Source organism: Eulemur rufifrons, chromosome 19, assembly GCF_041146395.1.
Source record: "Eulemur rufifrons isolate Redbay chromosome 19, OSU_ERuf_1, whole genome shotgun sequence".
Lineage (NCBI taxonomy): Eukaryota > Metazoa > Chordata > Mammalia > Primates > Lemuridae > Eulemur > Eulemur rufifrons.
In genome coordinates this window covers 77,987,734-78,000,743 of record NC_091001.1, presented here as the reverse complement: position 1 = coordinate 78,000,743, position 13,010 = coordinate 77,987,734, and the positions used below count along the sequence as shown (strand labels likewise).

Below are 13,010 nucleotides of genomic sequence, written 5' to 3'. Positions count from 1 at the left end.
TGCTCAGCCAAGGAAACTATCATTGGAATGAATAGACATCCTACAGAATGGGAGAAAATATTTGATCTCTACAGATCCTATAAAGGGCTAATAACAAGAATCTATCTAGAACTTAAAAAAATCAAGAAGAAAAAATCAAACAACCCCATCAACAAATTGGCAAAGGAAATGAACAGAAACTTTTCAAATAGAAGACAGAATAATGGCCACCAAACACATAAAAGAATGCTCAACATCTCTAATCATTAGAGAAAGGCAAATGAAAACCACAATGAGATATCACCTAACCCCAGTGAGATTGGCCTCTATCAAAAAATCTCAAAACAACAAATGCTGGCGAGGATGTGGAGAGATGGGAACACTCTCACACTGCTGGTGGGACTGCAAATTAGTGCAACCTCTGTGAAAAAGAATTTGGAGATACCTCAAAGAGCTAAAAATAGAAATATCATTCAATCCAGCAATAGCACTATTAGGCATCTACCCCAAAGAGCAAAAGACATTCTATAATAAAGACATCTACACCTTAATGTTTACGGCAGTGCAATTCACTATTGAAAGGATATGGAAACAACCGAAGTGCTTGTTGATTCATGAGTGGATTATTAAAATTTGGTATATGTATACAATGGAATATTACTTAATTATAAGAAATAACAGTGACCTAGCACCTCTTATATTTTCCTGGATAGAGCTTGAGCCCATTATCTGAAGTGAGGTATCACAAGATGGGAAGAATAGGCTCCACATGTACTTGTCATCAAATTGGCACTGACTGATCACTATGGTGCTCACATAGTAGTCATATTCTCCAGGGATTAGAGGGTTGGGGGGCGGTGAACTCACAACTAATGGATGTGGTGAGCATTTTAGAGGGGAAGGGCAAGCCTCTAAATCTTGCATGGGTGAGGCAAAGATATAAAATGTAACCAAAATGCTTGTACCCTCATAATATCCTGAAATAAAAATAAGAAAAGTCCCAAAACATGAGATATTGGTGTGGATGCAGAGAGAAAGGAACACTTTTACACTGTTGATGGGACTGCAAACTCTAGTGTAACCTCTATGGAAAGCAGTATGGAGATTCCTCAAAGAACTAAAAGTATAACTTCCACTCGATCCAGCAATCCCACTACTGGATATTTACCCAAAGGAAAAGAAGTCATTTTATCCAAAAGACACCTGCACTCAAATGTTTATAGCAGCACAATTCACAATTGCAAAGATGTGTAATCAACCCAAGTGTCTACCAGTTCAGTAGTGGATTAACAAAATGTGGTATATGTATACTATGGAATACTACTCAGCCATAGAAAGGATGAATTAATGCCTTTTGCAACAATTTGGATTGAACTGGAGACCATTATCCTAAGTAAAGCATCCAAAGACTGGAAAAATAAAGACCACATGTACTCACTATTAAATTGGAACTAACTGATGAACACACATGTGCACAGATGGAAGTAAACCTCAGTGGAAATCAAGTAGGGGGGAGGGGATGGGATTGGCCACACTACCTAATGGGTACAGTGAATAGTGAATGCTGTCTTGGTGATGGCCACAATTATAGCCCTGACTCAAGCATCACAAAAGTGATTCACGTAACCAAAAACATTTTTACCCCCTTAATATTTTGAAACAATAATAAAGAAAAAAAAAAAAAACGATAAAAAACAAATCATGTCCAGAACTGATGCCCTTGGGTTTGTTAGGCTGTAGGAGTCTCAAACTGCTAACCAAGGGTCTTAAGAAATGTAGTACCTATTTTAAAACCAGATGATGATGATGACAACATCAACCTGGGCAAAGCATCAGCTAAGAAGTAAGTGCAGCAGGAGCTTACCTTAATCTTTTTGTTTCCTGACCAATGTGCTCACTCAACAGAGGCTCAGGAGGCTACAAAAGCAGTCTGCCTTCATCCTAAAGAGTGAAGGTGCTGGGGGACCTGGCCAATTAATACTCATTGAGGGGCAGGCAAGGGAGGTGGAAGGCAACATGTGAAACAAGCCTCAGAGTGTGCTGGGAGCTCCCTTCATTTTATTTCTTCTGAATTAGGCCATTCTCCTGGCTGGCCATAACCAGGTGCTTCCCCTATTCAGGCAATCTGCTTGCCAGGGCAGAGTGGGAGTGGGGAAGGTCTCCGAGGCCTCCACATGGTGGACTTTCCACCCCCCCTACACCACTAATTCCCCTGCCTCAGTAACCAAGTGTCTGATAATCCCTCATTGCTGGGCTGTTTGAAAAATATTTAGTTTTAGAAGAGAGCCTCAGAATTTTGAAAAATGCTATTGATAGAAAGCTTTGTCAATCATCAGTGCCATGTTAGCCATGCTTTTTTCCTTGTGTGTGCTTGGATGTTCCTGCTGTACAAAAGTACCCCTGCATCAGATAAAGCACCCAAACTAAGATCAGTTGGAGACTTAAGCTATGTTGAGTAGGAATCTTCCGATTCTATTGATTATGGATTTTATGGATTTTATTGATTAAGGAACAACCAAGGTAGGAAAAATAGATGATGTTCTCACAAATGGGAATTTATCCTTTAGAGACATGTCTGAGAAGTATTAGCTGTTAAAAGAAAATTATCCTCTCTTGAAAAGTGTATTCCTAAATTCTGGGGAATCACAGTATCCACGAATAGGACTTAGTGAAGAGTGCACAGGATCTATGTTTCCTTTGTAGCACTGGGTTTGCAAGGCTACATCAGAAGTTATTTCCTCAGGTTCTTTTTCTTCCAGTTGGGGGAGTTGAGACTAGGTAGCTTAAAATGTCTTATGGTTTGAACAAAAAAGATGCATGTCAATTTACAGAACTGTGAGACTCCTACTAACTGTATATTTTATATGAAAATAAATATTTTATTAATTTGCCACATTATAACATTAATTTTAAGTCACTATTTAAAAGTGACATGTTTTGAGTAAGAGTCAAAGAAACAAACATCCAGGTACAACTGTTGACATTTATCACTAATCTCTGTCTATGCTGTAGCTCAGGAATCCTTTTACTGTCGTTTGCTTCACAATCCAGCAGGCCAGCATTCCTCACTCACATATTCATCATTTTCCAAAAGCTCTTTGTGTTGTTATTTTTGTTTTTAACCTTCATGTCCTTGATTATTCTATTTCCCTTGTTTGCCCTTTGCCAACTCACGAGGTAACTACCCCTCATCTTTTAAAGTCCATTTCAAACACAACCTCTTTTCCAGCTTTCTTTCCCTTATTTAACTTTTCCTTTAACCCTCACATCACAGGCTAGTCAGAATAAAATTATGCCTTCTTTACTCTTAGGACAATTGCTTGTTCTTTTTATATTGCACACCATTTATTCTTCTTGTATTTTAATTAGTTTGTTTCTTTTTCTTTCTCTTTCTCACTCTTCCCAGGCCCCCATCACCTCATCTCAACACACATACCCCCTGCTTCACTCCGAATACCATGAGCTTAAGTGAAAGGATTTCATATTACTCACTTATTTGTTTTTTGTCCTAATACTAGGCACTCTGAATACATGCCTTTGATTTAATTTTATTTTTCCCCTCACACATTCCATTTCTATGCTAACCTGTTTTCAAACCTTTTCCTTTGTTCTCTGTAATTAACGTCAAATATAGTGCTTGGCTTTACTCATCAATGTATCATCTCTGTCTACTGTTTCTCTCTCTCTCTCTTAACAGCTGGATCTCTGAATTAAATACTTGCTTTGAAAAGGACTAAAGTTCTTTTTGAACTTATCTTTTGTACATATTTTAAAAACTCATACTGGTATATTTTTTAAAAATGCAATACTTTGTAAAATAGAAGGATAAAATAGTTTTTTTATCTTACAGAGGAAATTTGCAATTACTGGTCCCCAAAATGTCATTCTGTGCATCTCACTGGCATGGATCCCATGAGTACGTAATAGCCCACAGTGCCACATTTCTTTGCCATCCGGAAGTCAGTAAACTGCCACACTGGCCACCGGCACACAAGATTGGAAGGTTGTTCATTAACGACACAGAGTGCATTTAAAAACTTTCCCAAAAGTCAGAATAACTCGAGCTCATTAAAAAATGTGATTGTTCCAAGAAAATGAGAAGTCATCTTATGCTCAGCGTGGGCCTGAACGGGAGCTGTTTAACACGGTTATGAGGAAATAGCCATATCTTTCCTATTCTGCCTCCTTCCTGATCTTTTTTTGGGGGGCAACAAAAGACTTGCCAGGCAATAACTAGCTTTATTGATGCATGAGTTATTCTGTCCTTTGGAACAGATGTTGCATCACAGGAGACCATCATTCAAAGAGCAATTTTAAATACTTGAATTGCACCACAGAACCATAAATTATTAACATGACTTCATGTCGTGATTCTGAAACGTAAAGATGAGAGAAACACACAGATTTAAATGCTGAAATGCCAAAGTTACCCAAACAAAATAGGAGCATCCCATTATAAGAGATCATTAAGTGAAAAATCAAAATGTTGGTCTGTTGGATTTTTTCCTTACTTACAGAATCACACTTTCAAAACTCAGCCCCATGAAAGAATTTCTTTCAACTGTATGGATGTTTATGTTATCTTGAACGTCTCTAGAAGAAAGAACAAATAAGATATTTATATCAATTCCACTCGTGTAACCTTCCCACATTTAGTTTACTTGACATGATGTGGTCTTTAGCTGAGGTCTTGATATAATACAGTTAGCTACTGTTCAGAGGATAATAAGCTCAACGTTTGGGAAATAGATGGCCTCTAATTTATCTTTAGTATGTCCATTCTTCTTAAAAATGGATTTACAGACATATAATGTCTTTTCTCTTTGAAGATTTTCTTAGCTAATTTCACTGTGTTAAAGTTCTCTCTAACATACTCATTTATTAGCCTTGCCTCCATAGTTGGTCTTGGCTCAATATAGAACGCTTAAACTGACCTTTTACATCCATACCAAAGTTGAGCCACCTTCTTCCTCCCATCTCAATCCCCCTTCTTACAGCTAGGTTCTTTCCTTGTATTCTCCTTGGGTCACAGAACAATTTTATCATTGATTTTTCTTTTTCTGGATGAAAGGATGGGGAAATTGTCATTTTTCTGTTTGTATTTCTCATGTTCCTATCAAACTTGCCTGTTAGGTCTGATCTAATATATAAATGGAGAAGGAACAGCTGTAGAAGTAATGTAGTAACAGCTTGGAACAATTTGAGAAATTCTGAAAGATTCTCTGTCTTTCTCTCTCTCCTCGCTCCTCCCTCCCTAGCTCCTTACACCCCCTTCCCAGCTTCTTCCTTTTGGGTCTGTCCACATTCTTATAATTTCACTACTGGAAATAGTCACCATTCTACATTGCCTTTTCTTCCCATCTTTCAACATAACCAAGATACTTCGGGAAAAGGCAAACACATCCTGTCACTAATATGTTGGTATCGATTTGTCAGATAGTTTCTTTTTAAAGTGAAAAAAGGCTTGACTTGCAGATTTTACTATAACCTGGCTCTGTGGGACAACACTCTTACTGAGGACTCTGTGACTTCCAAGAACTTTACTGCTTGTGTTCCTATCTCTGCTTACCCAGAGTAATGCTTTTGGAGGATGTAGGCTACACAATGCATATTAGAGGCCCAGTAGGCTGCAGGGAAAGACAGCTACTGAGCAAAGTGTTGGTAAGTGCTCAAGGAAAAACTTACAGTAAAACCTTTTGAAGAGATTGAATCTTGTGAACAGCTGGCAAGTGCTTAATACCTGTGTTGGATATTAACCTAGAGAGAGACAAGATGAGAGTAAGTAAAAAGGAAGCTGGCTATTTAAACAATTGTTAGAGTATGAACTTCCCAAAATCAAAATATCAATTTTGAACCATCAGAAAAATCTACAAAAAAAAGCCCATAATATACCAGAATTATGCTTACATTTTCTGTTTTAAGATTCTCTCCAGGGTCTAGTAAGCCACTGATTTCTTAGAGAAAAGAAACTTACACTTCAGACACAAGGGAACTAGGATGCTACAATGTTTAATACATTATTAAAAAAAAGATTGATAAATTATTATGATCCCAAAAGAACTTCCAACTAGATAACAAAATTTTCCTAAATTGTCCCTTACATCCAACCTTGTCATACTCGTTGGAGAACTGACCCTTCCCCACGCCAAGTGATTCTCTTGGGATTAGAACATGAGATTCCATGTCCTTTGACCCCAGGGTATGCATGTGACCTGAGCAGGGCCAATCAGACTCTGTCCTGGAAAGTGGTTGGAGGTAGGTTAGAGGTGAGTTTGCTGCTGCTGCCACCCTTAAGGGAGGGATGGTCATAAATTCCTGTTGCTGAAAATTCCAGACCTACCCTGGATCCTTCCCTGGTCGTCTTAGTCTGCCTTCCTCAGGAAGCAGGGCCTGTGATGAAATCTGACTGTGGGTAATATATTTGATAATATGAGTTCAGAGCATTCAGGGCAGGGGAGTAAAACAGGGAAGGAAGAAAGCTAATCAATACAAGGATGAATTATTGAGTTGGCCATCACTACTGGTGATTGCTGCTAAATCCCAAGGACTTGACTTAGGAGATTTTCAAAATGGATCTCAGAACTATTGATCTAAGTAGGGGGAGAGTAGTGAGGGGAAGTATTTATCTAGAGAATTTATTTTTGGTCAAAGGTGACCCCGTGGTGTTAACTTCCCACTTCTGGCTTGTACATTTGTGAGTAGCTGGCGAGTTCCTGATGAGCATCTCTTACAGTGGTGCACAAGAAGTCTCGGGGCAGGAAGAGGGAGGTATCCAAGGCAGGGCTGGGTGATGTCCAGTTATACCTTCATTAAGCTGGATGAAATTTGGGTGGAACTGGCTGCCTCAGCAGTGAAGGTTTTTAAGTGGCACATGAGAATTGTCTGACACATTGTTCTTTAGCATTTCCCTCAGTCCTGTGAGTTATTTGAAATCCTTCTAATACCTCTCCACTCCCATTTCCCTTTTCTGTGTGGTTTACCTAAGCTGGAGTTGGTCTTGCTTGCAACATAAAGAACCTTCACTAATATACTCATTATTGTGAAGGACCAAAAGTCTTTTTGAGATTATCATTTTAAAGTAGATTTAGTATCTTATTCTCTGCCTCTATATTGAGAGTGGGTGGATCCTGTCTATGGGTTCTCTGTAAAGGTTCCCAGATGTTTTGTTCCCTCTCTGTTCCCAACGATCCACGTAGAACCCATCTTGGTCAACTCTTCTTTTGATTACTTCAACAGCCCTTCGGATGATCTCCCTTTGCTTTTTATTTGGAGAAAGGGGTTATTAATATACTTTTTGGAGGATGTTTTATGTTGCTATTTCACTTTAAAAACTTCACATGCAGAAAAATGAACTCTCCTTGGTGTAGAGGTCTATGAGTTAAGACAAATTCATATAGCTGTGTAACCACTAGCACAATCCAGATAGAGAACAGTGCCATCACTCTCCAAATTCCCTAGTGTTTTCCTCTGTAATTAACCTCTCCATATACTTCCTGTCCCTAGCAACCACTGATCAGTTTTCTTTTCCTGTAATTCTGCCTTTTCTAAAATTTCATATCAGGGGAATTGTCTAGAATGCAATCTTTGAGTCTGGCTTCTTTCACTTAGCACAATGCCCTATTTCTCTTCCTTCTTTCACAGCAGTTTCTAGAAAGCATTGTCTTATAAACTCTCTTCATTTTCTCATATCCCATTCATTTTCCACCTGCTTCCACTTCACTGAAACTGTGATTGTCATGCCAAAAATCCACCAACCCACTAACTACCAAATCTATTGAACACTTTAACTTCTCATTTTATTAGACCTTTCTGGATCATTCAGTACTCTTTGCCAGTCTCTCTCTTCTATTGGTTTCTGTCATTTTGCACTCTTCTGTTATTCCTCCTTTTCCCCTGTTACTCCTTTTTAGCATTCTTTATTTCCCTTCCTTTATTTGTACTCTGGGGCTTTTGCTTTTCTTCTAGGTAGATCTGACTAGGTAGATCTCATTTCCGAAGGTTTTAAGTAGTATCAATGTTGGGACTCCTAGATTCAAATGTGCCATCTGATCTCCATAGTCTATTGCTAATTAAAGATACTTCACATAGCCTCCTTAATGTCTGATTGATGTAGCCAACTAAACTTCTTCCCCCCTATTGTCACCTCCACCAAACTTGTTTGTTCTTCTCCATAGATAGTATTGCCATCCATCAATTGTTTCTTAGAAGTATGACAGTTAAAGTCAGCTTCTTCCTCCTCACTCTCTAATATCTAGTCCATCTCAAAGTCCTTTAAATTCCAAAATACATCTTGATTCCATGTCCATTGACAACACTCAGATACAAGCTACCGTTCTCCTGCCTCTGGATTTTTGCAATAGTCTCAAGCTTTCTACACATTTAATCCTGTGCTTTCCAACCCATTCTCCATTCAGCACACAGAACATGCTTTTAAACAATGTAAATCAGATTGCTGTACTTCTTTGCTGCTAAGGCTTTAGTTCTTTCCCATAATATTTAGCATACAATTTATATTCCTTACTGCCTACTCTTGCACCTTTATCTCATGCCATTTCCTCAATGCACTTAGGCCCCAGTGCCTTTCTCTCAGTTTCTTAAGTTCTTCCATGTCTCTAGGTAAGGGCATGTGCTTATCTGGAAGGCTCCCACCTGGCCAAATGTAACTTATTTTTCAGAGTTCAGTTACAAATGTCACTTCTTCAGAGAGGAACTCCCTGTCTGCCAAAATTAGGCCCCTGATTTATTCCTAGTATAGCTGTATCCTTTTTAGCATTCATCAAAATTCTAAGATGTATATTATTTTGTGTTTATTTTTCCAATATCTGTCTCCTCAACAAGATTGTGAATCATACGAGGGTAGGATTCAGGTTTTCCCTGAAAACCCACTATTGGCACAGTGGTTGGCACATATAACGTACTTGATGTTTACCAAGTTCTTTATGCCAGGTAATGTGCTATGTGCTGTCAAGAGATGAGCTCACAAGGAATTATTCATTACCTATGTTCATTACACCTAACTGATTTGACATTATACGGGTAACAACTTGCTCATCTTTCTTAGTGAATAAGAGTTTTATATAATTGAAGAAATGAAAAGTTCATGATTGCCCAATAAGAATGGTACAGATACATCATTTAACATCAATAGCATAAGCTTCCATAGCCACTGTACTTATGGAATATATATATATCTGTAGATGCACATTGAAATTGTTGGTCTTTATAGGAAAGAAAACACATTGCAAAAATGGCTAAAATTATTCCTGTAGTGCTGAGTTTAAGACACTTAAAAAGATCTAGTGACTATCTAGTGAGATGGATTATCGGTGATAACTCTGTAGCTGAGATTCTCTATAACCCCAAGATAACACAGGAAATAGAGTTGGGATGAACACTTAGTTTTCAATTCATTTTTCCCCTCTGATCAATAAATTCATGTCTGATGGAGACTGGAAGTGAGTAATCAGCTATGAACTCTATGTCTCAATGGGTTTGCTTTGGTCAAATGACTGTTTGCTGCAAAATTATTTTGATTCACTCAACCATGGTTTATCTTCAAAAAACAGTTAAAGGCCTGAGGGTAAAATGTCAGCAAATTTAAGATCTGAAAATGGGTCTTTTAAAGAAAGGTAACTGGCTCCGAGTTTTCCCTCTCAACAGCCAGTTTCACATTCTAAGCTGGTGTTAGCACTTTTCATGCCTGCCTCATTGCTCTTAATGTTTAGGTTGCAATAATGAAAATGAGCACCTCTCCTGTCAGGATGAACTTTTTGGGGTCCCTGTGATTGCTGGGAACCTCATTCTCACCTACCCTACCACACGATAATATACTTGTCTTTCATGAACAGGTGACCCTGTGGCTCTGATGCTCATTACCCTAAACAATGAAAGTACTGATACTTTCATTAATCTTCAGTGATGTTGGTGGGTTCTTGTTTTTTCTTAACAAGATCTGTGTTTGCTTGTGTTGCTGGTTTTAGGGAGCTTGCAAGTGAATTGAGAAGCCTAGCAAAGAAGCCTAGCATAGAAGAGACACTCAGAATGATCTAGTGCTAAACTGTATGCTACTGATTATGAGTGCCTTAAGAATTCAGAGAAGGGGAGAGAAATGTGGGCTGGAGTAGGCAAGAAGGACTGCTTACAGGAGGAAGAAAAAACCAGATATCTTAGTACAGAGCCTTCTGGCCTAAACTAAGAGTAGTAAATGTGCACAGCTGGACCACAAGAGGCGGTGGGAGGATAGGAAACAGGGGAAAATAAAAGGGAGGGAGGAGGCATGATCTCAGGACACTTTAAAGCTAGGTAGAGAAGTGTGGGCTTGATGGGCCAGCATTGGAAGGCACTTTAGGGTGCTGAACAGGGAAGCAAGAAGACTTGGGGGTTCCCTGAGCAGAGGTGGCCCATGTTCTCACCGCCCTGTCACCTCCAAACTTCACAGTAGCAATAAACCAAACCAATCCGTGGTTATCAAGAACCTCCTGCGGAGGTAAATACTTAACCTACTGGACTGAGAAAAGTAAGTCAGGAAAAAAGATAAGATATCCCTTATCACACATGCCAACCAAAAATACAATTCTTTATTCCACCCAAAATCCACCAGGCCACGGAATGATCAATCTGAACCAGCTCTCTCTTAATCCAGGACCTGAGGCAGCCAGAGTTCATGCTGTGGCTTGAACAGACCATTGATGCTTTAGGCAAATTTGATTTAGGGAGGGGATGCTGTCAGCAGGGTACATGTGCTCAGCTTATCATTGTTGCCAAAGAACGTTTCCTAGTAGCCAAGGCTGAGGGTTTAAAGCTGAATTCCATTCTCTACCTTCTAATTGGTTTCCTATAATAGAATTTGTTTGCTTTTAAGCCGTTTGAATCTTTAATTTTTTAAATTTTTTTTTTTTTTTTAACATTTTTAAAGTGTCCTACATAAAATTGAAGTTGATTCCTTCTTCCTGACCATTCTGGAAGAAGTTAGGCCAATGATGGGTAAGAATAGTTGATTATTGTTATTCACAGCAGTTATGTTCTATGAAGTCACCTCAAACACTGAATTAGTGAATCATTGCTCCTAGGGAAGTGCAAGGTTAGAGTCCTACGAGCCTTTGGTCACAACATTCTTGTCATGGTTTGATCAATATGTAACCTTTTTTTATGGTGTTTCTATTTAAAGACACCTTATTTAATATAGATTGATTTATTAACATTGAACTCATGGCCTGCAGCACTATAACTCATGTCTGAAGGAAGCTAATATAACACACATTATTTTCTCCATAAGGCACATCAATCCTTCTTGAGGTTAAGAATACTAGACAGCACTTCAGCCCTACTCTTGGGGGGCATTTTAAATAGTGAAATCACCAACAAAAATGACATACATGAAAAAATCTGGTGCTAAGTAGACTATGCAAGGGACAGTTGTTTACAGTATGAGAGCTGAAACAAGAAGGCAGACTGTTGACTTGTTCAACCTCAGTTGGGAACATATGTCAGATAAATTTTTTGCCTCTCTGCACATGTGCATGTCCAAGAATAATGCAAAAGTGTTTGGAGGATAAATTTAGCAAGTAGGTGAATTAACAAATATGGAATACTGAGGATCAAATGTATATGAAAAGACTCCTTTATGTGGCTTAATGATGTTTAGATTTCTATTAACTACCGATCCTTATTAACTGGGAATTTGCATATTTGTATACAATATGATAAAAGATACTAACATATGCTTTCTGAATCATTAAATAAAAATCTAGCTTAGTATCACAGAATCTTGGGGTTAGATGGCAGAGAGTGTAAGAAGCTGTGGTGCTACGAGAAGGGCCTTAGACTTGAGGTTAGCGAATGGATTTGAGTGCTGCCCACCAGCTAGCTGGATGACACTGAACAGTTCATTTCCTTTTCAGAGTCTCAGTTTCTCTCCCTGTAAAATGATTTGGTGTAAGGAATTATGTGTGATGGTAGGAGATGCCGGTTTCCTGCCTTCTCAATCTCATGTCTTCAAAACTGGATCTCTCATTTAACTGGGACTGTTTGTCTCAATCTCCATGGAAACCAGACTCCTTAGTAATCAGGGGAAATTGAAGGAGCATAAGAGCCGTATTTCCAAGAGGTCAGTCATATAGTTCTGGCTGCAGATTCTGTTTGGACCTAGTGTCTCAGTTTAGCAATCAGCCTCTGTTTTTGAGGAGGGCATGCAGCATAGCTTCAAAGGCAGTGCCTCTGGTGCCAGATGATCTGGGTTCAAACTCTGGCTTTATCACTTTTTTAAGATGTGTGGCCTTAGGGGTGAGTTGAAATCTCTAGGACTCAGATCCTTCATCTTCTACATAGGGAGATGAAAAGATTTACTTTCTGGGAAAACTTAGCACCATGGCCAGGCACTGTTACTGCTGTGGCTGTGCTCCAGCCTCTATTCAATTGCCATATCTGAGATCCTGTCTGATGGCTTTGTTCTACTAGAACCTGGGTCATGTCTGGCATTTCCCCAGTTCTCTTGGGTGCTGAAATGCTGTTTCCATGGTCTGAGTCCCTGTGGGACCTCCATGACACCTGAGTGAGCTGGTCTGTTATCTGCTGCCTGAGGCTCCTAGGGCTCTGCTGCAAACACTGGAAGCCACAGTGGAGTTTCCCAGATTCCTCCTGCCCCTGTTCACTAATTGCCCCTGCCTCCTCCTGATAAACTTGCCTGGATTAACCCTCTCACCTGTCTGATTCTTAGTCTCTAGGGTAGGCCTGGCTTTTTCTGGTCAGGATCATACTATCACTTAGAGATTTGCTGAAGTCAGGGAAAATTACTACAGAGTTGACAAAGATGACTTGCACATTTTTTTTTACAAAAACATAAGTGATCCAAATTTGTTGACTTTTCCTATGATGACAAATGGCTGTCAGAAATAATGCTACAAAGCAGATATTTTCAAATTAGACACATTTGATTTGTCCCTTAAAGGGAAAGGTGATATATTAACAACGAGGAAGAAGTCAACAGCATTTGAAAGAAATCTATGCAATGGAGAGAGCATTTGGCAAAAATG

The 13,010-nt window shown here is 39.0% G+C and overlaps 1 protein-coding gene across 2 annotated transcripts in view; it reads right to left on the bottom strand.

Annotated features, from left to right (window-relative positions):
- The window catches only part of FSHR (follicle stimulating hormone receptor), a 167,614-nt gene that overhangs the window by 21,785 nt on the left and 132,819 nt on the right, over positions 1-13,010 (bottom strand). Inside the window, exons 5-6 of one of the 2 annotated variants that reach the window (XM_069494448.1) lie at positions 5,665-5,736; positions 4,495-4,572 (exon numbers count right to left, since the gene is read on the bottom strand). In XM_069494448.1, the coding sequence (XP_069350549.1) occupies positions 4,495-4,572; positions 5,665-5,736 (150 nt within the window). The remainder of the gene's footprint in view (positions 1-4,494; positions 4,573-5,664; positions 5,737-13,010) is intronic. The other variant, XM_069494449.1, reaches the window with a different exon arrangement.